Genomic DNA, 27555 nt, shown 5'->3' on the forward strand with positions numbered 1-27555 from the left:
CCCAAATGCAGCAGGCTCCTTCCCAAATGCAGCAGGCTCCTTCCCAAATGCAGCAGGCTCCTTCCCAAATGCAGCAGGCTCCTTCCCAAATGCAGCAGGCTCCTTCCCAAATGCAGCAGGCTCCTTCCCAAATGCAGCAGGCTCCTTCCCAAATGCAACAGGCTCCTTCCCAAATGCAGCAGGCTCCTTCCCCAATGCAGCAGGCTCCTTCCCAAATGCAGGGGCTCCTTCCCAAATGCAGCGGCTCCTTCCCAAATGCAGCGGCTCCTTCCCAAATGCAGCAGGCTCCTTCCCAAATGCAGGGGCTCCTTCCCAAATGCAGGGGCTCCTTCCCAAATGCAGCGGCTCCTTCCCCAATGCAGCAGGCTCCTTCCCAAATGCAGGGGCTCCTTCCCAAATGCAGGGGCTCCTTCCCAAATGCAGCAGGCTCCTTCCCAAATGCAGCAGGCTCCTTCCCAAATGCAGGGGCTCCTTCCCAAATGCAGGGGCTCCTTCCCAAATGCAGCAGGCTCCTTCCCAAATGCAGCAGGCTCCTTCCCAAATGCAGGGGCTCCTTCCCAAATGCAGGGGCTCCTTCCCAAATGCAGGGGCTCCTTCCCAAATGCAGCAGGCTCCTTCCCCAATGCAGCAGGCTCCTTCCCAAATGCAGGGGCTCCTTCCCAAATGCAGGGGCTCCTTCCCAAATGCAGCAGGCTCCTTCCCAAATGCAGCAGGCTCCTTCCCAAATGCAGCAGGCTCCTTCCCAAATGCAGGGGCTCCTTCCCAAATGCAGCGGCTCCTTCCCAAATGCAGCAGGCTCCTTCCCAAATGCAGGGGCTCCTTCCCAAATGCAGCAGGCTCCTTCCCAAATGCAGCAGGCTCCTTCCCAAATGCAGCAGGCTCCTTCCCAAATGCAGCAGGCTCCTTCCCAAATGCAGGGGCTCCTTCCCAAATGCAGCAGGCTCCTTCCCAAATGCAGGGGCTCCTTCCCAAATGCAGCAGGCTCCTTCCCAAATGCAGCAGGCTCCTTCCCAAATGCAGGGGCTCCTTCCCAAATGCATCCGCAGCGCAGCAGCAGCTGGGACTGGAGGGAGCTGCTTGAGGACCTGGCAGTCAGAGGGTTGGAGTGTTTCCCTGCTGGTGACTTGTCTCCTGTCTCAAGGTTTAGGATCTTTGTTTTTTTTCCAAGTACCTCAGAGCTTCCTTTTCTCCAGAATAATTGTTGTAATTGTAGGATCACAGAATCATTTATGTTGGGAAAGCCCTCTGAGACCATCAAGTCCAGCTGTTCCCCAGCACTGCCAGGGTCACCCCTGACCGTGTCCCCAAGAGCCGCATGCGCAGGGCCGTGAAATCCCTCCAGGGAGGGGTGCTCCATCACTGCCCTGGGCAGCTGTGCCAGGGCTGGACAACCCTTTCCCTAATTTCCCCAGAATCCACCCTGACCTCCCCTGGCCAGCCTGAGGCCGCTCCCTCTCCTCCTGTCCCTGTTCCCTGGGAGCAGATCCCAAATCCCCCCCGGCTGTCCCCTCCTGGCAGGGACTGGTGCAGAGCCACCAGGTCCCCCCCGAGCCTCCTTTTCTCCAGGCTCAGCCCCTTTCCCAGCTCCTTCGGGAATTCTCCAGCCCCTTTCCCAGCTCCTCAGGAATTCTCCAGCCCCTTTCCCAGCTCCCTCAGGAATTCTCCAGCCCTTTCCCAGCTCCCTCAGGAATCCTCCAGCCCTTTCCCAGCTCCCTCAGGAATCCTCCAGCCCTTTCCCAGCTCCCTCAGGAATTCTCCAGCCCCTTTCCCAGCTCCCTCAGGAATTCTCCAGCCCTTTCCCAGCTCCCTCAGGAATTCTCCAGCCCTTTCCCAGCTCCCTTCCCTGGACACGCTCCAGCCTCTCAATGTATTTCTTCTTGTAAGTGTCCTGAGAAAGGAACTGAGAAGTTCAGAGAACTCAGGAGAATTCACTGAGGATTCGGAAGAACTGAGTTTTTCCTGGCCCTGCCTTGGCTTTCCTGGGGCGTGTTTCTGTCCCGTGGAGGTGTGCAGGGTCTGAGCTGAGTTTGCTGTTTCAATTACGGGACTTCCCCGAATTTTATTTCCTAGTGCACTTTAAATTTAGATGGGCATCACAGTTCAACCCCTGGCTGTTTATTGAACGAATGCTTCTCATTTGTCAGATCTGTGTGATAATTTCTGGGATGCATTGAAATTTGGGACCACATCTTAAGCACTCTATTTAATTTAGAGACAGTCATGCCTGTGTTCGCTCCGCACAACACGGGAGAGTTCACATGGGAAGACAAAACACGTATAATTGGCATTTCTGAACCAGCTGCTGGCTGCAGCCAATTAGCTGAGAAGTGAAAATTTGTGACTGCTGCAGGAAGGCAGCACAGTGTTGGAATATAAATCGATTTTCATCTCAAAATAAGTTCAGAAGTGAACCAGGTTTTATATTTGCACAGTAGCGAGTATTTGTGTCGTAAAGCTCAATGGCTCAGTTAATATTGCAGCAGGTGAGGAGTAAGCCATTAATCTTTTTCATCCTTCATGCAGGAGCAGAGTGACTCGGAGTAGTAGGTGTGAAAATCAAATTTGAGTGAGGATTTTATTTTTGCTCGTTATAGAATGCAAATGTGAGCATGGGAACCTCTCGAGCTGCACCGAGTTCTCTCTGATTTGGGGAAAGATGGATCTGATGGGTGAACTGTTCAGTAGAGGAGGAACTGGTCCAGGGGAGGCCTTGGGGTTTTCCAAGTGCTGCAGCCTCTCTGCTCTGGAGCCAGAATGAGAGCTGGGGTGTTCAGCCTGGAGAAGAGAAGGCTCCGGGGAGGGCTCGGAGCCCCTGCCAGCGCTGCTTCTGATGTCCACACGTACAGCATCAGGGGCATTACAAACTCCCTGGGATCCCCCACCTCCAAACCACGCTCCATTTCAACTTGTTCTGTGTCAGAGGTTTTCCAGTTACGCTTAACTCCCGTTGAGATCCTTTCCTCTCTGAAAGCTAAGGTTTAACTTCTCTGAAGCCTAAGGTTTAACTTTCTGTCTAGGGAATCTTTCCCTGTGGATCGGGTTAAATTTTCTGCCTAACCTCCAAATTTGGGTGCAGTTTTGCTATTCATTTAAAACAGAGATTTGTGGTGCTTCTGAAAGAGAATGTCCTTCTGCTTCTGTGGTGTGGCTGGGGTATGGATTCACCCAAAAGCTGTTGGATGGGGCTTGGAGCAGCCTGGTCTAGTGGAAGGTGTCCCTGCCCATGGCAGAGAGCGGAATGAGATGGTCTTTAAGGTCCCTTCCAACCCAGCCCATTCTGGGATTCTGGAGCAGCAGCTGGAGGCCAGGTGAGGTGTCCCAGGGCAGCTGCAATAGATTATACCCCTCTTTGGCAACAAATGGAGCTCCTAGTGCATCCATGAAACCAGGGGCAAGGATGCACCAGGGAAATCTACACGATCTAAATCTAAGGGTCTGCAAATAGATGTCTTTGTGTGCCTCAGTGTTTATGGTTCTGTTACGGAGCTGGTGGGGTAATAATTTTTTTAATTTGTTGTTAGGCACCTCGTTGGTCAGCTGAATCACAGATGAGGTTTGCATGGAGGGTAAAGGGCTGATAGGAATACCCCTGTGAGCCTGGATTTGGATGTCATAAACTGTGTCTGAATCCCACAGATCATCCGCAGAGGTGAACAGAGGCTTCCTTCTGGAAAGTGTCCCTTGAGCTGTCATTGTTGAGATGGTTTGAGAGCCACCTGCCTGGGAAAGGCCCATCTCAGGTTGCTGCTGTGTTTGCTCATCCCTCAGTGAGTAGGGCTGGCTCCAAAATTCCAGCTCCTGAGGGGTGTTTTTGTAAGGCTTTTTGCCCTTCGTTCCCGTGATTAGCTCTCCGCTGCCTTCACGACTTCCGTGGCTCATTGAAGACGTTCGCAGAGCACGGGAAGCAGCAGCACATGGCAGAGCTGTGGCCGTGCTCAGGTGCTGGAGCTGGATTGCTGTGTTGGCACATTCTTTCCTGAAGCCTCCCAGCCAGGGCTCCTGGAATTGGCTCCTCTGGAGTGGAGAGCGCCGAGTCCATGGATCTTGGCCGTGAGTGTCATTAGAGCACGCTGTGTTGGTGTCTGAAGGAGAACCGGAGCAGGGAATGACAGTACTCCCGAGCCGAGGAGTTGTTTTCCCCCCAGCATTATTCTGGAGGGCAGAATGAATGTTTTGATGACTTTGGCATCACTCAAGAATGCTTAAAGCCCCTTTGTTTTACAGCAGGTCCTTTGAGAAAGGCACAGGCACTCAGCATTCAGGCCACGGCGTCCTGTGAGCGTTGTCTGTGTTCGCCAAGGTCAGATCGAATCCTTGCCTCTAACCATAGGAGAAAACAGACGAGGCAGTGGAGGTCTGGGGAAGAAATAGAGGTGCATAGATGTCACCTGCAGCTTATTTGCCTTGTGGCTTTCTCTCACTGGAAGCCTGTGGAACTCCCAGCTTTCCGCTTTTTCCTGCTGCTTTTTGTTCATTAACTTTGGTGCTGGGACTAGATTGAAATAGAAGGCAAAAAGCAGCCCCAAACCCTCCAGATTTCTGTGTGGTCCTGTAGACTTTCAAACCACGAGTGCTGTAGCATTCTCCCACCTGCCAGGTGAGGTTAATGGATGTGGCAGGTGCACCTTTTGATACCTTCTGAATTCACAGCAAGCCCCAAGCTCTGGGAGCCAGCTTCACATTGCGCCGTCTCTGTTGGGCTCCTCTAGTTTCTGAAGTTAATTAGGCTTTTATTTTTCTTTCTTACACAGTTCTGTTTTAGGTGCATGTTCTGTGCAAAATACAGTTTTTAGTTTCTCTTTTTCTCATCCCTGATACGAAACAGGGATGAAAAGGAAGGCACTACTGCTGGGAATTTAGTCACGTTATGTATTTGTGGAGAAAGGTAGAAATATAACGCGTCAATAATCCTGAGTTGTTACCAAGGTAAAAAAAGTTGCGGAAACACTATTTTCTGTGGTGGTTCGTGTTCTCTCAAGTGTTTAGAGACCCAAAATGAAACAAATTGTGGTATGAAATTGCCATACTTGAAACATTCTTCGGTACGTTCACGGGATCCCAGCGTGGTTCGGGTGGGAAATGACCTTAAAGGCCGTCCACGGGCAGGGACAGCTTCCACTGCCCCAGGCTGCTCCTGGCCCCAGTGTCCAACCCGGACACGGGCACTGCCGGGCCTTGTCCCCAGTCCTGCCCCAGCTCTCCTGGAGCCCCTTCAGGCCCTGGAAGGTTCCCCCAGAGCTTTCTGCAACAGCCCCAGCTCCTACATTATCCGTTCCTTAGTTAATTTTAGATTAGGGGTGTCAATATTATGTATAATATTGGAAATCATTTGAGTTTGGAGAAGTCCTTGTCCTAATGTCATTGTGGCGAATAGTTTGGCTTCCTGTAAAATACCAGTAACTTCCAGCACAAGTGGAACGAGTTGTGCTGTGACTTATTACCTGTACATCTGTTTATTACATTTAAATGGGAGAAGTTACTCAAATTTGGTTCTTACTGGATTTAACAAGAAATTTCTACATCTTTTCTTATTTGGTTGTAGACTGATTTTTTCTTAGTGGTATGTGACACTCAATTTTTTTTAAAGAGTTCAGAACACTTGTAGATGGCAATAATAGAGGTTTAAATAATTTTAGGTATGTTGCATGTACAGGTTTAAGGTGAACTTAGGTCTTAGTTGGCCTACTTTAGTACAAAATTATTCTCAATTTTCTCATGAAGAACAAACTCTGGTTCTTATGCAAGCCGAGTCCTGGTTTGTAATTGTTCTAATTGGCTTTTCAAAATTTTTATCAGTCACGGGCTGTAGTTTAGCTCCAGCAATATTTTGAGTTAGAAATACCAACTGTTACTGAAATGTCATTTGGGTTCAAATATGCTTTCCCTTTGCTTGTATTATTTTGTGGCCAAGTCATTTGCATTAACTCCTCTGAAATTCGTGTGTACTGATTTCAAAACCAGTGTAATTTTTAGATTTTGGCTAGTTAGAGGAAGCCAAATTTTCTTCTTGGCTTCACATTTTATGCTAATCAAATGATGAAAGTGTAAAGCTCTTCATTATAAATTTTTGTCAGTCCATGCAGCCAGCTACTTCTGTTTGTCTGGAAAGCAGGTGGAGTTTTTTGTACTTGAAATGATGTGGCAATAGAAAGAGCAGTACAGGTGGTTGTGCTCTCCAGGGTGCCTTTCCAGATCAGATAAACACAACCTTTGTAATATTCTTCGGAATTAACAGAATTAAGTATCTGATCTTAGCTGCCTAGGGGTGCTGTGCTGTTCCTGACCATGTAGAAAACATCCTTGAAAGCCGTGTGTGGCTTGGGAAGGGTCAGGGCTCTGCCCCCTGGAGAAGGACCTGGGTGTGCTGCTGGACGGGGGCCGAAGGTGGCTCCAGGTGTGCCCAGGTAGAGATTGGGGTTGGATATTAGGGAAGATTTCTTCCCGGGAAGGGATGTCCAGGCCTGGCTGCCCAGGGCGGTGCTGGAGTCCCCTGCAGGGATTCCAAAGGGTTCCAAAGCCCTGGGGAGGTGGCACTTGGGGACACGGGGCAGTGCTGGCCTGGGCACTGCTGGGGACGGTTGGACTGGATGGGCTCGGAGCCGAAACCGGAGCAGTTCTGGGATTCTTTGATATGGAACTGGGGGTTTGATTGTGCAGCTGAGCGGAGGTTCTGCCCCGTGCCCGGGGAGGCTTTCCAGGCCCCCAGCACGAGCCCCGCGGGGCTTTCCTGCAGTGAGACTGCTTCCTCCTTTGGTACGAAATTCGGGTTTTCAGAATGGATAAATGAACCTTCCACCATAAGTTAAACTTAATTAAAAATCTGGGCTGCTGGGAAATTGGTGCCATATTTTTTGTGGATCCAGAACGAACAGCCTACTTTCAACAGCTATTTCCAACCAAACTTTCAATGCAACTGAATTAATTAAATCCTGGGAACAGATTATATTAGGGGAAATTAAGCTCTAAGTAAGCAAACCATTAACAATTATAAGACCAAATTGCCTGTGACACAGATTGGTCAGGTTTGATGGCACAAAGTATTTTCAGCTTGTGAGGAATAAATTGTAGAAACAACCTGGGTTTTTTTATTCCATGCATGGGGTGTAGGTTATCAGTTGGGCTTTATAGGAGAAGAACTCCAACAGGCAGAGAAAAGAATCACCACTGGTAAAGCATTTGTAAAGCTTCTGTGTGAAATAAACCTGAATTATTTCTTGGTTTTGTTTTGTTCCCTACAGTTGTTGTCAAAAAATGAGAAGCTCTTTCTCTGGTAACAGTCTCATTAATCTTTCATAGAATCTCTCTTATTTTAAAATTAACAGATTCTTGTTTCTTCTAATGGGAGCAAGTTTTGGTTTCCATCACAGAAACTGATCCTGATGGTCATCCACAGGGGACTGGGCTGTTTGTGATTCCTTTGTGCTTTTCATTTTCCTTTTCTACTAAAGGATTGCTGGTACATAGCAAGGGCTTTAGTTTGAAATGCAGCTCTTACAGTCACTCTGCATCACGGTTATTATAATTAGAAAAGTTATTATTTTTATAATAATAATAAATAATAATAAGAAAAGTTATTCTTTTTATACCGGCTGTGTTACATGTTTGTATTTTGGAATGTGATATTTCAGTAAGGATTATCTCTGCCCTTAAGACATTCCAGAATATTACGTTTATTCCAGAATATCCATTTATGCAAATACTGTACTGCTTTAGTTACTAGGCACTGATTTTTTACACAAAAAGTGAAATCTTCCTTGCTGTCTTCTGATAATCGGAAGACTATTGGGAAGCGCTTCAGAAGCAAAAATCAACAAGAAACTCTGTGTTTTCTTGTCTTTTGTAGGCAGGACTGTTGAGGTTGCAGCATCTGGGGTGCAGGTTTGGAGTTCACTTTCCAGCCACACAGCAGTTGTGCACTGCAAAGGAACTTTCAGCTTCAAAATATTACGGTTTATTTATAAGAAAATGATTTGGGACAGATTCTGTACCAAGTTACAGTGGATATTTAAAGCAAATATGGCCATAGAAAGTGTTCCAGAGCAACAAAAAGCCAAGCCATGACTCACTTTACACATATTCATGAATTTTGGGATGTGGCTATTGCTGGGAGGAGGGATTTGTGTTTCTGCTAATGTTGCCGTAAGTACTGTTTGTTACGGGAGAAAAACAACAAATGACACCAGAAATGGATTTAACATCCATGAAAAGCTTTTGTCAGTGCAGATTTCACTTTAATTCTGAAAGAAATTCTGTTGTTTCGTGAAAGAGTTAAGGTCCTGTTGTGGTGCTGAGAGATTGATAGGCAGAGGAAATAGGAGGTACCTGGAAAGAACTTCTGATTCCTAATATTGCACAAGTTGCTTTTCTCTTGGCTCGCCTCCCCTCCACGTTGTTTTTTTTTTACCCAGGCTCCCTAATCTTCCCTTTTGCCTCTAACCACCTCCCAGTTTCCTGTTCGCCTCTTTCCTCTGGTTTTTGTCCCAAATATTGCGTTGTTTTTCCCTGCTCTCTGCTGTTGGATTGCAGGGCAGTGAGCTGAGATGAATGCCATAGCTGTTTTCACAGTATCTATCATCTTCTGCGTTTCATGCCTCTTTGCAGCTCTTGGTGTAAGTTCCTTTTCCGAGGAGGTTTTGTTGTCTGGATATTGTTTGAAATGTAAATATTGAATTTTGGGTTGCTGCGTAAACAATAATTAAAGATTTTCACTTCTAATTAAAGATTATTTGCAGCTCTGTGAAACCTCTGTTCTGAGTTTTTGAAGTAGTGTTTTCTTCAGTGTGCACTGAAGATTATTCCTTGGAACATGGCTGGGAGACAGAGTTACTTGATCAGCTTCATTTTTGGGATGTATGCTTTCAAAACAATGGGAAGTTATAATTTATATTTCCATTCTTCTTCAAAAACTGTTCAAACAAATGAATTGATCTGAGTAAAGATGCTTTTCATTGTCATTGTTAGTCCTTTTTGCGTATCTTGAAATCTGAATTTTCTTTCCAGTAAGTAACAGAAAGAATTTGCTTTTCTTTTGCAGATTGCATTCTCACAGCACAGCAACTTTATGGACCTGGTGCAGTTCTTTGTGACGTTTTTCAGGTATTTTTCATTTAAGACAACTACATGTTATTTCTTTGGGTATTGGGCTACAGAGTTTGGGTTCTTCTTGTTCTGGGTTTTTAACTTAAACATCCTGCTTTCAGCACAGCCTGGAAAATGGAAATCTTCAGTCTGATTTAAATATTGAATTAGGAATTATGTTAAGAAAATCAATTGTCTGCCATCTTTGCCAGTGCATCATGCCAGTGGATGGCGGGAAGGGGAGGATGGGGCTGGGAGAGGCTTTTGGAAAAGGAGAAGTTCCTTTTGAGATGGTTTAGGAAACACTGACTTCCCACGGATAACGTGTGACTCACTGCACGTTTTCACACCTCCTCGGACACCAGGCATAAACTAGGGGAGTTACTTTGCAAAGAGTTGAGTCTGGAGTAGTTTCCAACTCTTTAGGTACCAGCTTTTGATTTTAAACTGAACTCTGAAAGTGTGTCACGTTAAATACAAGCATTAGTTACAGTGCAATAGAAGCCAAATACTCCTGGTTTTCGTACACAGCCTTAAGTTCATTCCTTAGTGTAACGGGAACTGAGGACTCCCCCGGCGTGGGAAGCAGCAGCAGCCATTTCAATGCTTGTCTCCTCTTCCGTCCTCCAGAAAATACAGCCCTACCAAAGAGGTGAAACACTTCCAAAGCACAGCAGGCCCTCTCTTCCAAGCTTCAAAATCCAGTGTATTGGCCTCTCTTTTAGGGACTGTTCATACTGCAGAAGTAGAAGCCAATACCAGATCGATAGGAAGTCCTACAGGAGGGATATACACGGAATAAACAGTGCTCCAGGGTTTACAGCCTGTTCCAAATTGGGCAATATTATGCCTGGTGTAAAATGAGCACTAGGAATAATATCTTGCTTCAGATTTCATGCTAAATTTAATTAAAGCAAGAAGCTCCAGACAGATCCCTCAGACAAGTGGTTTATATCAATTTTCTTTTTCATGTGGAGCTTTTAGAGAGCAGAATCTGCTGTAGTACAGTCCCTGGTAGGTTTGAGCCACCACCTTCCTGCCGTTGGAGCGGAGCAGGGGGTTACTCCTGGCTCAGGCTTAAGCATTTGTTTTGCTGAATTGATCACAGTCAACATCTTCCCTAAAAATCCTTGTGGCAGGGTAATTGCTTATTAGGAAAATGAAGAGGGAAGCAGTTGGTTCCTTAGTTCTTTTCTAATGGTGTAAGAGAAATCTGGGTGGTGAAACTGGTCCGTCAGTGCTTTACAGACCCAGCTACATCTGCATACGAGGGTTTAAACTCCTCAGTGTGAGGGCTTGCTCCAGATTCTTTATTTGAAGAGATTCCCAGAGCAGCTGTGGCTGCCCCTGGATCCCTGGCAGTGCCCGAGGCCAGGCTGGACACTGGGAGGTGTCCCTGCCCATGGCAGGGCTGTGGAACTGGATGATCTTCAAGGGTTCTTCCAAACCAAATCCTGCCATGGTTCCAGTCCCAGGTTAAAGCGGAAGATGAGCGCATTGTGTATCTCAGTGAGCACATGCAGCTGAACATCCGTGTCCAAAGGCTGCAGGTGCAGCCTTTCCTCCATCACCACCATCATATGGATCTCCTTGAGAGGTAATGGTGCGATATTGTTTAACATCCCAACAAGCCTGAGGAGTAGGAGCATGTGGATTTAAAAGAAGGCAGTTTACTGGTGTTTTCCATTTAAGCATTTATAATATGTTAGAAATTGTTTGATTCTTTCACTACTCCTAAGTACTTGTCTCCAAGTGTTTTATTTTACAGTCACTATAACTCCCTAATTAACCAGTGGATTAGAACAGTGTGATTCATCTCACTGGGTGTAGGGGAGACTATTGAAACATTTGCATTTTTAATGCTCTAGGGCACGTTTTATAATTACTGTTGGATCCAAGGCAGACCATAAATAATATCTGAGAGCCCCCTGTGCTGTTAATAAGTAACAGTTAGCTGAGAATTTGCTCCCTAAAACAGAGGCAAGGAGAACGCTTTGTGAAAACCTAAAACCAGTTGGTAACACTAACACCAAACTCAAAAACTGGGATATGTATCGATTTCTTGAGACCTGAAGAGATGTTGTTCTGGAAAACAGACGTCTAGAGTGGATTTCTGTTGGCACATTTGCAGGGTGCTGCTTCATTTTGCTGTTGTGCAGGAAATGCAGGAGTTGCCCAGAGCAGCTGTGGCTGCCCCATCCCTGCAGGTGCCCAAGGCCAGTTTGGATGGGGCTGGAGCACCCTGGGATGGTGGAAGGTGTCCCTGCCCATGGCAGGGGCGCTGGAACAAGGTGATTTTTAAGATCACTTCCAACCCAAACCATTCTGTGATTCCGTGAATTTGGGAAATTTTTCTGAGCTGGAGATACTGTGGCACATTTCCGTGTTCTGGAAGCCACTTCCCCACCTGGCTGTAAGCTCATCCTGTTTTTTTCTGCTGTGCAGTTGGAGGCATCATCCATGCCTTGAGCTGTGAGTGCACCTGAGAGGGAAACGGGGGATTTTCAGTCTCATTGCTGACGTTTGAGATGACTTAGGTCAGCCCAGTCCTTGCAGTGGGCTGCTGGGTTGCCAAACTCCAGCGCTGCTGAGTTTGTGACACCCCGGGCACTGGCTGGGCTGCCTGTGGGAGGCACAGGGGTATGGAAAAGCAGGAGGCTGGTCATGCATTCAGACAGCACCAGGCAGTGTGCAGCAGGACACAGGACCGGTTTCCATTCCATTTAGGAGCTGGCTACTGCCCTCCCTGGGCTGTGCCTCACGTTTCGAGGGGCTCAGCACCAGGCCAGGCAGGGGGCCGTGTATTACCCTTGATTTGTACCACATGGATGTTTTATTTTAAGCTAAGAAAATGTCAGTGGATAAAGGTTGGGTAGGGTGGGGAAGTTCTGAGCTCGTTAATATTGCATCCTAATCGGAGCCGGAGGAGAAATGATATTCCAGCCATTGCTAACCTTTGCAAAGCTAATGAATTGCAAGTAAACTGGGTTTTCTCTGTCCTCCTCTCTGCTTTTCATAACGCAGCTCTTAAATTTACAGATTGTACAGTTGTCTTTCAGCACACAGTTTGAGCTATTCTGACAATTTCTAGTGAACATTTTGTATTATATCTGTGCTTCCTTTTCTTCCAAAAAATCTGTCTGCCAGCACACCTATCACAGATATTAATCACCAGTGTACCTTTGTGTACACAAGGTGTAAAAATATTTGTGGCCTTGTAAGCACATACTACTGTCCAATAATCCTTCCCTCTTTTTCTTTCCCCCCTTTTTCTTTCCCCCCTTTTTCTTTCCCCCCTTTTTCTTGCCCCCCTTTTTCTTGCCCCCCTTTTTCTTGCCCCCCTTTTTCTTGCCCCCCTTTTTATTTCCCCCCTTTTTATTTCCCCCCTTTTTCTTTCCCCCCTTTTTCTTTCCCCCCTTTTTATTTCCTTCTCTTCCCTTTTTCCATTCTTCCCTTTTCCTTTTCTTCCCTTCAACCTTCAGCCTAGAGAACACTTGAGAGACCTTATTGGGATCTCTAAAAATACGTGCAGGGGGCTTCAGAGGAGGATGGGGATGGACATTTAAGTGGGGCCTGTAGTGATAGAACAAAGGGTGATGATTTTACATTAAAAAAGGTCTATTGAGACTACATTAGGGGAGAAATTTTCTGTGGTGAGGGTGGTGAGACACTGGACTGGGCTTCCCAGAGAGGGGGCGAGTGCCCCATCCTTTGAAACATCCCAGTCCAGGTTGGGCAGGGCTCTGAGCAGTCTGACCTAGTTGAAGGTGCTCCTGCTCGTGGCAGAGGGCTTGGACTAGGTGACCTTTTAAGGTGTCTCCAAGCCAAGCCATTCCATCTCACCCTGAGCTCTGTTACCCTGATTTACCACATACCTCTGGGGTCCTCTCTTCTGGTTCTCACATGCACAGTTCATTTCGCTTCCTGCCTGCTGTTTGTCTTGTCTCCATTACCTGTCCTTGAACACCCTTCTGAGTGGTGCAGTGTCTGCTCCGTCTGGTGGGAGGAGTTGCTGCCCATGGCAGGCTGGTGGAAACTGGATGTAAGGTCCCTCCCAGCCCAAGGCAGAGTGTGATTCCACCATCCAGCACTGACCTGTCCCACCAAAGCCTCTCAGTGATTGCTGGAATAATGGGTGTTATTTCACAAATGGAACAGAAGCTGCCAGTTGAGTGTTTTCGTGGTGGCACATCAAACCTCGTGTGCCCCTATTAGAACGGAGATGGTGTCATTTTAGTTTAATAAAATAATTGGACTTGTTCCTCAGAAAAGCTTGAGCAGGAGCACTGTTTGCTCAGTACAAGACTCTGGCAGACGGTTTTATGTGCTGTATATTGTTTTTCCTGAGTATAAGTTTTTTCCCAGTGTTTCCGTTAACAGGAATGGCCTCCTGCAATAATTCAAATCTGGAGTTATGCTGCAGATATTTTATTTACTCTTGTTGCTTATTAAATAATTTTTTTACTTCTGCACAAATGGCATTGCTAAATATGTGTCTAAAATACAACCTGAGTCCCTTTTTTTTTTTTTTTTTTTTTTAGAAAAAGGAAGAGCTTGGGAATATCTTTATTTCTAACAAAATGAAGCTTTCCCAGCTCCCTCGGGAATTCTCCAGCCCATTCCCAGCTCCCTTGGGAATTCTCCAGCCCATTCCCAGCTCCCTCAGGAATTCTCCAGCCCATTCCATTCCCAGCTCCCTTAGCTGCTCCTCATCAGACTTGTTGTCCTGGTTTTGCCTGGGGTAGAGTTAGTTTCTTCTCAGGAGCTGTTCCAGTGCTGTGTTTTGGGTTCAGAGTGAGAACGATGTTGATAATTCACTGGTGCTCTGGGTTTTGCTCAGTTGTGTTTCTCAGAAGTTTGTTGGTTTTTTTCCTCTTGCTCCGCCAGGGAGGAGTTACTCAGACTTGGAGGGATCGTAGCTGGGACAGGTGACGACTGCAGCTGGCCAAAGGGCAGTTTCACACCTCAGAAGGTCATGCCCAGTGTATGAACTGGGGGGTTGCCTGCAAGGCTCTGATTTGGGCAGGAGCTGGCGTTGCTCCGCAGGTGGTGAGCAGTTATGTCGTGCATCAGTTGTTTGGTTGGGTTTTTAGTTTCTCTTTTCAATACCATTATTAGCTATGTCACTCTATTTTATTTTGTTTTCAGTTATTAAATGTTCTTCTCTCAGCCTGCAAATTTTACTTTTGATTCTCCTCCTCACTCCACCAGGGTGAGGGAGAAGAGAAGGAGGCTGAGTGGCTTTGCAGGGCTTGATTTCCACCCATGCCCCTGTGCTCCAGACCCATCCCTGTCTCCGTTGCCCTCCTCTGCCACGGCCAAGGGCAGCTGTGGCTTGGTGAGCCTTGTGCCATCTCCAGCAGAAAGATGAGGTCAGGAATCTGGCCTGACGGGCTGCAGGCAGCTGCCTGACAAAGCCCAGCCCACCACGTGCATGTTATATACTTGTTCCAATTATTTCAAGGTTTAATGCATCCAGTGCTTTAAAATGTGTCCTGTAACTCGCCAGCGTATTAAAATTTACTTGTAAATAGCACTTAAATAGCTTCTAATTCATCAAAATAATTTGGGCCGTGTTTCTCGTAATCACGGCAGCGCTTTCTGAAATTATTAAGTGACCTGTATATGGTAAAGCACATTAGCAGTGAGGCTGCTGTGCATTTTGGTGTTTAAAGCTGCCATTTTTTACAAGCAGTTCTGATGTGGATAAACATTTCACGAGGGTTTCATAATTGGGCCCTAGTGCACCAGATGGATTTTCTTCTCCCCTCCTGAGAATGCATCACAGTAAAGTGCTGATGGAGTTTTCCAGACATTTAAAAATGAAAGTGGACTTGTTTGAAAAGCTTTAGGGACACTAGGAGTGGAGAGAATGCTCTCTCTGTGGTGAAAAGGAGATTAAAGTCCAGAATAAAACCAGACAGTGTTAAGATTTAAATTCAGATTTTTGTGTCAGTGTGGGAATACCCTGTGTTATTTTGGAAGCTGTTCAGCTGGGGTTTCATGCATGTGTCGAGGCCAGCTGAGGAGAGATTATTTATAACCACGTTGCTCGTTTATTGTATTTAAATAATCTAATGAATAATTAAGAATGAATCAATAAAGCCATTCGCCAAATAGAATATTGTCCATAAAATTTAAATGTATCTCCTCCCTGCGTTGCAATATTTATGCTACGTAAGCACAAGTTTTTATAACTGTATGAGCCAGAGGAAGCTCTACTTGGTGGAACCTGACTGAAATGGTTCAGATTTCCCTGGGAGGAAAACCTCTCCAGGGTGTTAGGTGCCTCTTGATCGTTCTTTTTCTTCCAGTCTGGTTTCACACCTGAGATTGCTGCTTTCCCTTTTTTCTGTTGGAAAAATTTAATTGGTCTCAAACTGGACGTGTCACAGGCTGTAGCGGAATGGAAATCCAACAGCTGATAGAACCGCAGAGTAGTTTGGGTGGAAGGGGACTTGTTTCAGCCCCTTGCCATTGGCAGGGACGCCCTCCACTACCCCAGGGTGCTCCAGGCCCTGTCCAGCCTGGCCCTGGAGACCTTCTGGAATGGGGCCGGCGCAGCTTCTCAGGGCACCCTGTGCCACGGCCTGCCCACCTCCCAGCCAGGAATTCCTGCCCAGTCTCCCATCCAGCCCTGCCCTCTGGCCCTGGGATCCATTCCCTGTGTCCTGTCCCTGCAGGCCTTGTCCCCAGCCCCTCTCCAGCTCTCCTGGAGCCCCTTCAGGCTCTTGAAGGGGCTCTGAGGTCTCTCAGGAGCCATTTGAGATGGGGGACGCTGCAGAGAGAAGGCTTGGGTGAAGAGTGGGTTTCTGGGATGAAGGATGCTCTTGGTAGGCTGTTGTTTTTGGAGGAAAAAGAGAAGCGAGGGCAAAGCAAATCCTGTAGTAAAATGTTGTTTTTACAGTCGTTCGTTGGCAGGTGGATGTTCATGGCTGGCAGAGACGTGTCTGAAGCTGGTGAGGAGAGAGCAGGGCAGGGCTCAGCTGTAACCAGCTCTCTGCCCGCCGTCAGCTCTCACTCCAGACCGTTTCCCAGCACATCTCTCCCTGCCTGCAGCTGCTTCTTTCTGCTGCTTCCACATCTACAAAGTTTCTTTCCCAGAGAAAGTTGGGAAAAAACTCTCCTTTAAAGCTACTGATGCTCACATCAGGTCTTTTAACTTATTTCAGGATGGTTTAGGCTGAGTAAATGCCACAATAGATCTTGACTTTGCTCTACCCCTGGGGCTCTTCTGGCAGGTGATGGAGTGCAGCAGGCTCTGCCTTTTATTTCTCCCGGAGTGCTTCCAGGGGATGTTAGTTCAAGGGAGAAGATCTATTTCCTTAGTGATTTTATAGCTTTTGTGGGTATTTGCTGCCTCCTTGTGACAATACAAAGATGTATGGTGCTCTTCCTTTGAAATACAAGGGTACTGTGGTGAGCATTTTAGGAGAAGTTTTTATTAGTCTTTAATTGTTAATTCCTCCCTGTGTTTTCTCAAGAAAGTCTTGGCTGTGGCACCGAAAATGGGCAGGAAAGAGAAACCAGTGAAAGACTCTGGGACGTGCAGACTTGTGCCGTGTTGCGTTTTGGAAAGGGGGTTTTGTAATAAAGGTCATCCTCCTAGTTCTCCACTCTAGCTTTCTTCTCCAAGGGAGTAAATAATACGCAGGGAGACGTATTTACAGTGCCACTGAAAATGTGACACCTGGGGACATGGTTTAGTGGTGGCCTTGGCAGTGCAGAGATGATGGTTGGACTCAATGATCTTAGAGGTCTTTTCCAAGTAAATGATTCTGTGATTCTATGAAATCAGCCCAAAGTAAGAGGTCCGACAGTCTCCCAATTGCTGAGGTCACTTTTTTCCTAAGCAGGGGCCATCCTTACCGCAGCCACGCGTGTTTTGGTGTGTATCTTCCATTTGCTGTGTGTATTTCTGGAGCTGTCTGACGGATCCGTGTGACTGGAGCCTGTTGTTGTGCAAAGGTGGAGAAGTTGCTGGCTGGGGGTGGCCCAGTGCAGGTTCATCTGTGTCCTACTCCTGGAGAAACTCCTCTGAAACGGGCAGTTTAACAGAGGTGCTTGGGATTAATGGCATTTTTGCCCTTGCTGGCATTTTTCCTCTGCCCTTTGGACTTCCATCTTGTTTCCCCAAATCAAGGTGTAGTGAGGAGGTGAACACGGATCAGCCGCGGCAGCAGCTTGTGTTGCACATAAACTGCAGCTGAAATCGTGCAATTTGGCTTGGGTTGGGAGGGTCCCTAAAGCCCATCCAGTTCCATGGGCAGGGACACCTCCCACTATCCCAGGGTGCTCCAGGCCCCATCCAGCCTGGCCTTGGGCACTTCAGGGATGTGGAAGCCACAGCTGATCTGGGCACCCTGTGCCGGGACCATGCAAGTCAAACAAGTGCGATTTTTTAAAATGTTATATGATAGTAAAGCATATTTCTGTGCCTATCTAAGGCTGAATAATGTAATCCCATCACTGGCTGGCTGCCTTTGGGTGTCTGTGCCCGATCCGTGGAGTTTTCATGTCACGTAGACTGTAGATGTGGTATGGCAATAAGAACAATCTCCAAACCTTTTGCATTTCTCAGGGAATGGTTCCTGCTGTTTATCCTGAGGTTTAATTATGGGCATTTCCAAGTCACAGTACCACAGAAGCATTTGGGTTGGAGAAGCCCTCTGAGGTCGGCAAGTTCAAGCACTGCCACCACTGCCCCATGTCCCCAGGTGCCACATCCCCAGGGCTCTGACATCCCCCCAGGGATGGGGACTCCAGCCCTGCCCTTTCCATGCCGGAATTTCCCCAGTATCCACCCTGACCTCCCCTGGCCCGGCCTGAGGCCGTTCCCTCTCCTCCTGTTCCTGTTCCCTGGGAGCAGATCCCAAATCCCCCCCGGCTGTCCCCTCCTGGCAGGGACAGGTGCAGTATGAGAACATCTCTGCAGCCCTTGGCACGTTCTCTCTTCAAGGGAAAGCCCTGGTGGAGCACCCAGAGCCCAGTGGTTACTGTGACTGCTGCACTGGAGCAAATAAATCACCTGTTCCGATTAATCTTCCTTCTGATGGAAACTTTTCTTCAACCTTTCAATACACGCTGGAACGTGGGAAGAGGTTTGGAGATGTTTTCTGGAAGCCATCAGTGCAGTCCTTGAGGAAAGAGGCTTGCGCTGGGCTTCAGATTTTAATCTTTGCTTGTGTGCCTTGAAGTTGCTCATTAGGTATTCAGTGAGATAAGATCGTAACTGTCAATACAGTGGATTATGATTATTGTTATTACTACTACTACTGGTTTTTGTTCTGTATGCTTCCTTGCGCTTTCCCTAGAAATTGATGTATCCATTCATCCTTTCCCCCCCTCTCTTTTGACTGAAGAAAACCAATATAGATTTGGGGAAATCAAGAAATGCCTGTAGTTCTGCAACAGCCCGCCTGCTCTCACTGTATCTTATTTTTGTAATTTGGAAAGGAAATAATAATCAATTTTTTCTGCTGCTTTCAGAGCTTTTCTTTTTGGGGTTATCCTCTCAAAGTATCAAAGGAGATAGGCAATAGTGGTTTTTTGAATCTGATTAAATCTTTCAGCCTTATTGTCCTTTAAGGAAGCCAGATAGGGAACTTTGGAACAACATTTTTCCCTGAAAATAAGTGTGTCATTCCTCCCATTCCAGCACTGAACTGTGCTGGATTATCTTTCTCCAGTGTATCTCTAATTATTATACAATCTTTTCATTTAACTTTGCATTTCCTAGAGTTTTTCAGCTGCCAGTATGTTATGAACAAGGGCAATAAAATGTTATTTTCTGTTTTTTTTCCCTATCCTTTCCAGTTGTTTCCTGTCATTGCTCCTGGTGGCAGCTGTGGTTTGGAAGATTAAACAAAGTTGCTGGGCGTCACGGCGGAGAGAGGTGAGAGGGATGAAGTGTTGTTCCTTAAATGACTTTTTAATAGTTGTTCTCTCTAGATGTGTATTTATTCACATGTGCATCACATTAACCTTAAATTGAAGGCAAAGCTAATTCAGCCAGTGCTGCTGTTTAGGCCTGTAACATATTTTTGATTACAGTTTCAGTGACAAATTATGTTATTTTAGTATCCTGATGCTGCAGTTTCTGTGAAACCCCAAAAAAATAGGGATGAATATCCTGAATTCCCAGAACTTCTATTTCTAGACAGCATAAGTACAAACCCACATAAATTAGGAGATTCTTTATATCCGTTTCTAAATAGAAAATAGAAACATTAGCTTTTGTGTATTATGTTAAAAAAGCAGTCAAATCCCCATTTTCAGATTAAATCTCATTCAGATATTTTGGGTGGTTGGTTTTTTTTCCCCTGGGAATATTGGGAGCAAAAGAAGGTGGGGAGGCCACCCAGGATGTGGAAGTCTGTAGTTTACTACTTAAAAACGTGAATTTTAGAGCCAAAGTTTTTCCTCTTCACCTGTCCACGGTCCAAATGAGCTTCACAACTTTTTGTGTTTGCATCATGTAAATAACTTTGTGCTTTATGCCCCCAGAATGTGGTTCCTCCTTGTTTATCCCTGATTTATTTTTGTTCACTGCCTTCTTGTCTTGCTTCTCAATGGCACCTGATCTCCTGTTGCAGCCTAAGCACTCGGGGTGACCAAGGTGGTGAGGTGGCCAGTTGTGGCACAAAGAATGTGTCCTTAGTCCTCATTTTCGGCACAAGCGCCCACGTACACGAGTCGTGTTTGTAGGGAAGTCCTGTGTGCCACAAGCACATTCGTCAGGTTTTGGTGGTGTGCTGAGTGCTGAAAGCATGGAATGTGCCTGGGCTGCACCTGGAATTATTGTTAGGAGCTTTGTCTTGTGTTGATCTGTTTATTTCTGTGCAAAATGAGAGAAGGCAGACATGATTCCAGTGAGTCCGTGTGCACTTTCTGTATGTAGTCATCTCTGTGTCGTCACCTGAGGCCAGATCCCCAAGGAATGAGGTGTGTTTCTTCCCTGCTTTGGGATTTGGGATGAGATCTGCCCATTCCTCTAGGTTTTCCTCCCAACTGTCCTGCTGGGGTGAGGCTCTTGGCAGCTGCAGACACCCAGCTGTGTCACTGTTCTGTTCGAGAGTGGTTTGTTCCTACGTTGGAGCTGATCAAGAGGATTTGGGGGATTAATTTTTACGGTGTTGGAATTCTTTGCAGGTCCCTGTTTCCTGCGTATCTTCAGAAATCTGTAGCTGGTTGTACTTTGCAGTGCAGTGGTGTGAATAACATGAATTTATTCCATATGAGGAGCTCCTTTCTGGTAATAAAGCAGGATGATGTCTGATAACTCTTCTCCTCTTCTTCCTCTTTCTGCTTCAGATGTTTCTGCTCTTCCTGGTGAACTCACTGCAGAGTATAATCATTGCTTTTCAAACAGATAACCCTTAATCTTGGAAATAATGGAAGCCTTTGAGGTTTTTCTGTATTCTCTGAAGGTAGATAAATTTTTACTAAGGCAGCTGTTTTTTTCCTGCTCACTTTCTTGGCAAGAAACTAAGCTGGAGTTGGCATAACATCCCTTGTGGCTCCTGGGGTTCAATGTTATCTAGGAATGTATAGGGAATGCAGACCGAGAAGCAAATACTGTGCTTTGGAGCTCAGGTGAAGTATTTGAGTGGTGGCCTAAGTGAGAAATGTCTTTATAAACTAAGTTACAGTCTGATGCATGTTTTAAGGAAAAATAAACTGGAGTACTGGTAACATATTGGCATGTTTCAGTCTAAATTCAGCCTACGTGTGTGGCTGTTTGACAGGCAGTTCATCAGGGTGGTGTTTTCCAGGTGCATTCCTGTCTTTTGCTGTTATTTATCTTGCTCTCTCCTTTTATCTAGTGACTCTATCTTGTAATTCATGGATCTCTGCTGTTCGTTCATCTTCTGTTAGAAATACTTGTAAATCTTGAGGAAACAGTTTAAAATCTTTGTCATGCCATAATTGCATATATTGATACAGACTTTATCCAGAAATAAAAGTCCGCCCAAGGATTTGTTATCGAAGATGATTTTTATAGCTTGAAGGTGGAGTTTTTTGTACTGATTCTCAATAAACCCAAGTGAAGGTCTCTTTAGTACTTAAAACTAATCATCAATGCCCCGTCCCTGGTAGCATCCAAGGGCAGGCTGGACGGGACTTGGAGCACCCTGGGATAGTGGAAGGTGTCCCTGCCCATGGCAGGGGTTGGAGCTACAAGATCTTCAAGGTCCCTTCCATCCCAAACTGTTCCATGATTCTGCAAAATGCTACAGCCCTGAAGGAAGCTCTTTCTCTGGATTGGGCGATGTTTTTAGCAGTAGTCAAGTTACAATCACCTGTTTCTCTTGTACGGTGTAACTCTGTAGTAACCGCCCACGTGTGTAGTAACCCTGCCTGTTCTCAAGTCTTAACCCGGAGGCCAGTAAAACATGAGGCGGTGTGCAGGTAATTCCCAGCCGTCCGTCACTCCTGCTTCCAGCAGGGGCATTGCCGGTGCCCAAGTCCTTGTCACAGTGCAGAGGGAAAAGCTGGTTGCCGAGGCCTGTTCTGAGGTGTGTGTAGGGCAGGAAAGGGAGTGTGCCTGCACACAAACTGCTCGGCCAGGATTGCTTGGGAGGCGTGGTGGGAGAAGGCAGACAGCCTGCTTGGTGTGGCTGGGTCGTGGAACACAGCAGCAGCATTTGGTTGAAACCAAGTTTGCTTTGCTCCTTATGGAGAAGGCAGCATGCTGCAAATCCAAAGTCTCCATCAGGATCTTGTAAAATACACGAGATTCTCCTGACTGCTTTCCTTTTCTGTATTTCAGCTGAACCTCTCTGCCCAGCTGCTTGCACGTGTCCGTGTCAGTGCTTCTCAGCCTCCTGGCTGAAGGGCCTGTGGGCTGTGCAGACTTGGGGTAGCCAGTGTGTACTTGTAGGAAAATGGGTTTGGAACACTGAGCTGAAGTTCAGGCCTTGCAGAGTGTAAAACTTGACCCGAAGTAAAAATGAGAATGATTTGTGTCGTATCAGGCACTCAGGAGATAGAATTGTAAACTGTGTTTGTTCCCTTGCCATTGAGCCCCATGTTTGAGTATCTTCAGGCATATTAAAAACGAAAAATAGAAATAAAAAAGCAGCTTTTATAGCAGGCTTAGAATGAGGTGAACGACATCAGGAAATAGGGATGGGAAGACTTCCTGTCTTGTCTGTGGACAATGACATGTTAAAGGAATCGAGGTGGTAATAGAGAATAATGCACAAAGTATGAGCATGATGTTAGAATTTTAATATACTCATTGGCTGTCAGGAATTTCTGTCCTGTTGTTCTGGTTTTGCATCCAAATTCTCTTCTCTTCCCCCTCAGTCTTTGTTTCCTTCACTGGGAGCGAGGAATAGCTGCTCCCTGCCAGCAAAGGGAGTGTGGCTGCCCCAGCGTGGTGAGGGGCAGCTGGATCACTCCCGGTGCCTCTTCAGAATGGGGTGGGAGTTTCAATAGCAAGCACCGACAGAGATAACTAAATTTGGGTGTCTAGAGCTCCATTTCAGCCATTACAAAATGATCTGTATTTTGCCTCCTTTCTTGCCAAGGCTGTCTAAGACTGAATATTTTTACTCTGCAATTCACCCACATATTCAGGATGGGGTTTGTGTATTGATTTACTGCAGGAATTATCCTTCTCCTTCTCGACCTTGTTGCTGAAACCTTTTTCCCTCCTAAGTGTATTCAGAACTTAGTAGTGCTTCTATTTCCACTGGCACCCTCCACTGTAACATCCATACACACGGAATACCACACGGGCGAGCAGATTCTTGTGGATTTTACAGCAAAGATGTTCCAAGGGATCTGTGCTGTGTTATTTATTGTCCTGCCTTCCTTTTCTTCCCCTTCCTGCTCTTACCTGTTAGTATTTCATTCCTCTTAGGTCTTCTCTCTTAGACTGTGATTAAGGGCATCCTTGGTCGAAGAGAAACTTAAAGCTTTAAATTTAGAATATTTTCAACTAACTAGTTCAGGATCTTCATCATTGTTTAGAGTCCTCAGTGGTGTTTTGGACCAGGATCTGCTCCAAAGGATTTGGTATCAAACTTATGCTTAAAAGGTCTGGCAACAAACTTCTCTAGGTTTGAGCGGTCCCAGGGGCTTTGGAGGGTTTACTGGTGTGTTCTCCAAGCTCCCAGCAGTCATTTGCCGCGTAGCCCTTCTTGTTCCGTAGCACTGACAGCACTGTTTGGTGTCTGTCAGCAAATTTAGCTTAGGTTTGGGGTGGTTTGTAGAGAAAACAAGAATTGGAGGAGCGAGAAATGACAGCCAGCAGGTGACTGAGGAGGTCGAGTCGTGTGGTGATCGCACTGATTTCTCTCATTACAGTGGGAAACATAAACCTGAGTTGTTTTTTTTTAATGCAGTGAAGGTGGGTTTACTTTCCAGAATAGCTGTCACCAGGACAATAGACGGAAGTGATGGTGGCCATGGTGTTTTAAAAGCTGTTTGTAAATTTCTATTTCCTGCATTCATGAGTAGTAAAATAAGAGCTCAGTGTTACTACTGGGTGTAACCAGGTATTGGAGTACTGTATTCACACTACTCTCAGCAATGTTTTGGGTGTTGCAGATGCTGGAGAGCAAGTCTGCAAGATTAATTTGTTGTCTGGAAGATAAGCAAGAGTTAAAGCATCACAAATTCCTCATTTTCTCCAAGGAAGAACATATTGAGGTTTGGTGGTGCGAATCAGTGGCTGTGGAAAGGAGTCACAGAAGATTCATGATGGGATGAGGATGCTCTAAAGGATCAGCCCAAAGTTTAAACAGTATGTCCCTGCCCATGGCAGGGGATTGGAGCTAGATTAACTTCAGGTCCTTTCCGAACCAAACCAGTCTGTAACTCCCAATGTCTGCAGCTGGGGGTAAAAAAGTCAAAAACTGTTCTGTTTTTCTCCTGTTTTCAGTGGTGAGAGTGGCAATGCCAATAATTTATATTTTTAGAAGCGTGGCTCTCAGGAGCAGTGCTTTTGGAAGGACCTTTTGTAGGTCAATCACATGGTGCAATTCAGTGACTCGGATTAGGCGGGAGGTCAGATCAGATAATCGTAACTTTCCGCTCTCCCTCAGTTTAAAATCCATGAATGGGAACCAGCTCATGGTGCCAGGAGGCTTTTTCCGAAGTACAAACGCTGTGTGCTCTGCAGTGATCCATGTGGCCTTGGTCACCAGCTGAGGGAGATTGTAGCAGAAATAAGAGATGCCCTGGAGAGGAAAAATATCCCAAAATATTAGTACTGACAAGAGATTCCTGCTTAGGGGGGGAGTTGATGGTCTGGTTTTGTTTGAACGTGCTCCTGTCACTTGTGCCCAGAGCAGCTCGTCTCGGGGGAACGTGCAGAAGGCCAGTTCCGGCTGACCAGTGGGATCTCCAGTCTCTCTGTAGGACGCCATCAGATGGGGCTGGCAGCCACAGACGTGGTGTTGGCAGACCGCTGAGGCCTTGTCACAGTCTTCGGGGAAGCTGGTGCTAGAGAATTCAGTTGGTTTTATATCCCAGAAAGGAACTGGTGGGAACTTGGGCAAAGGTGAGGCTGGAGTATCAAACTGGATGAAGCTCAAGTATCATACTTGGGATTCCAGCCCATTGGATTGAACCTTCTGTGTGGCAGGGGGTGGAACTGGATGGGCTTTTAGGGCCCTTCCGACCCAAACCTCTCCATGATTCTGTGATTCTGTCAAGCCCAGCTCTGGGGGAGTTCAGCCTTAGTTTAGAAAAGCCCACGACTGGTGTATTGAAGCTGTTCTCCTTTCAGACTCTGAGGTCTTTCTGATGGTAGGCATCTACAGGTATCTAATTTAGTCATTTGGAAAATTCAGGGAGAGATTGTGTAATTATTCCAGAAGAGCTCTACTCAGTCAAAGCTTCACTGTGCCATTGTAATTATCAGGTATTGCTGTATATTTTAGTCTGCATGGACCAGATCCTTCTGGTCTTTTAGAAAGAAATGATCTCATTCTTTTTATTAAAGGTCAGGATTTCTATGCCCTCCTACTAGGCATGATTATGATGAATAACTTGCTTATCTTAATCAGCCCTGAATTAAATATCTTCTGTCATTTCAGCGTGAGGCAACTTCCCAGCAGCTTTACTTTCTGGTTTGTTATAGTTTTGAAGTGTGGAAATGCCTGTTGAGAAGGATTTGAACATTAATTCTCTCCTCCTCTCTCTTTCAACATAGCCTGCAAAGTCAGTTACAAAACTAATTAGCTAACATTAATATGTGCACTGCTCTAGGGGCTTAAAAACTTAATTTTCAGTGATGATGAAAGCATCAGAGAAAATTGTTTGTTTGTTGACTTATATGGTAGCTAGTGTAATTGTAGTTAAATACTTTAAATCACTTAGTTCTGAGACATTTGTGGCTCATCGTCATGGAATATTTATGATTTGTATGTTTATTTTTTGCTGATGCCAATTCTGTTTTGGAAGGTAACTCCCTTTCCCCCAAGGTCGCCAACTTATGATGACATAAAGCAAATGTTCCTACAGCAGGATCTGTATGTTACTTCCAAGTAATGTACAATGATTCTCCTATGGAGCCAGGCTGGGAGAGCTGGGAATGTTCCCCTGGAGAAGGAAATGCTCCAGGGAGAGCTCCCAGCCCCTGGCAGGGCCTGAAGAGACTCCAGGAGAGCTGGAGAGGGGCTGGGGACAAGGGCTGGAGGGACAGGACACAGGGAATGGCTTCCTACTGCCTGAGGACAGGGCTGGATGGGATCTTGGGCAGGAATTGTTCCCTGGGAGGGTGGGGAGACACTAGAGATGTCTCAGAAGAGATAAATCCTCCCCACAAACAAATAGCAAGATGTCAGGGCTCAAACTGTATTGAAATGGGATGGTTTTCAATGGTATGTAGGGTTAGGACAAGGGGGAATGGCTTCCCACTGCCAGAGGCCGTGCTGAGATGGGATACTGGGAATAAATTCCTCCCTGGGAGGTGTGAGGCCCTGGCACAGGTGCCCAGCGCAGCCGTGGCTGCCCCTGGATCCCTGGCAGTGCCCAGTGGGACACTGGGGCTTGGAGCAGCCTGGGATACTGGAAGCTGTCCCTGCCCATGGCAGGGGGTGGAATTAGATGGTCTTTATGGTCTCTTCCGACCTAAAGCAGGCCACGATTCCGTGGGGCCTGAGCCCTGCAGACATGCAGATCCGTCCAGCCGCCGCTGCCACCAGGGCTGGAGCCTTCTCCGTAGGTGCCTGGGCGCCCCGTGAGGGTGCTGGCCCCTGTCCACTCTGACTGTCAGCAGCCTGCCAGCTGCGCTTCTGGGAGGTGTCATTACAGGTGAGTTCTGGGACGTGTCCTCCCAGCTAAGGTAATCATGCCTGAAGACGGGGTGTTGATGGTTTATGTGCATGCGGGAGCAGTTACTTGTGCATAAATGGGACATGCTGCCTGCTGAATTCAAATGGAGCCCTTGAAGCAAAAGGGTTTGCAGGATTAAGCTCAAAATACCACTCTGAACAACCCCAACTAACTCAGCTTTTACTCATAGGCGTTCCATCCCTCTAATCATTTCCATCTTCCTTATCTGTCTCCCGTTGCTGTGACACCGGAGCTGGGACTTCCTGTGGAGTCGCTGTGGTTTGTGAGGGTTTTAGGCCAAAGGGCCAGTCCATGTGTGCCGTACTGACAGGGCTCAGAACACACAGCTGCTTTTAGAGTCTCTGGGTTTTAAAGCTGGCTGTGGGCAGCCTGGAGAGCACAGTGCGTGATTTTCCTTGCTCACGCCAGAGCGGATCCTGATGTTTTCCATGGTGGTACAGACCTCCAGGATCAGAGACCCCGTTCAGCAGGAGTGGGTCATAACTGTAGCTTCGAGGGACCATCTAAAATCCACTGCAGCCTTGGAGGTTATCATAGGAATATTCAAGGATGATTTCTAGTAGTAGTGTCTCGTCAGGGTGTGGGGAAATGGCCTCGAGCCATGCCATGAGAGGTTTAGGGTGAACCTGTATTATAAGGAAAAGTTTTTCACAGAAAGGGCTTTCCACTGCTGGCACAGCTGCCCAGGCCAGTGGTGGGGTCCCCATTCCTGGAGGGATTTAAAAGCCGTGCAGAGGTGACACTTGGGGACGTGGGTTAGTGGTGGCTTTGGCAGTGCTGGGTTAATGGTTGGACTCAATGGTCTTAGAGGGTTTTCCAGCCTTAATGATTCTATCAGAGTAAAGGAATGTGTGGCTTGCTCTGTTGGAATGTCTTCAACAAATGCTCCTCTCAAACCAAATGTATGTGCTCAGAATGCTCAGAGTAGCTGTTCTTCTAAAAGGAGCAACCAGTGGGTCCAGAAATACCTGAATTTCCGAAATACCTTGAAAAATTCGAGCTACCAACTTCCTGGGGCAGAACCCAGTGTTGGTCAGACCATTGCTGTCTTCTGGCTCCCCTTGTGGAAGTTCAGCCCTGTGACCGTGGGCTGGTGTAACGGTACCAGACACACCAGCAGACATCCTCAGGCTGCCTGGCCTGAAAACACCCTGTCTGCTGCAA

The 27555-nt window shown here is 46.6% G+C and overlaps 1 protein-coding gene across 1 annotated transcript in view; it reads left to right on the top strand.

Annotated features, from left to right (window-relative positions):
• Positions 1-27555, top strand: part of ATRN (attractin) — a 148309-nt gene that overhangs the window by 95156 nt on the left and 25598 nt on the right. Inside the window, exons 25-26 of the mRNA XM_066185099.1 lie at positions 9035-9096; positions 18895-18973. Of these exons, the coding sequence (XP_066041196.1) occupies positions 9035-9096; positions 18895-18973 (141 nt within the window). The remainder of the gene's footprint in view (positions 1-9034; positions 9097-18894; positions 18974-27555) is intronic.

This window comes from Chamaea fasciata, unplaced genomic scaffold (assembly GCF_029207755.1).
Source record: "Chamaea fasciata isolate MVZ Bird 193981 ecotype frontalis unplaced genomic scaffold, bChaFas1.0.hap1 SCAF_6, whole genome shotgun sequence".
NCBI classification, from domain to species: domain Eukaryota; kingdom Metazoa; phylum Chordata; class Aves; order Passeriformes; family Sylviidae; genus Chamaea; species Chamaea fasciata.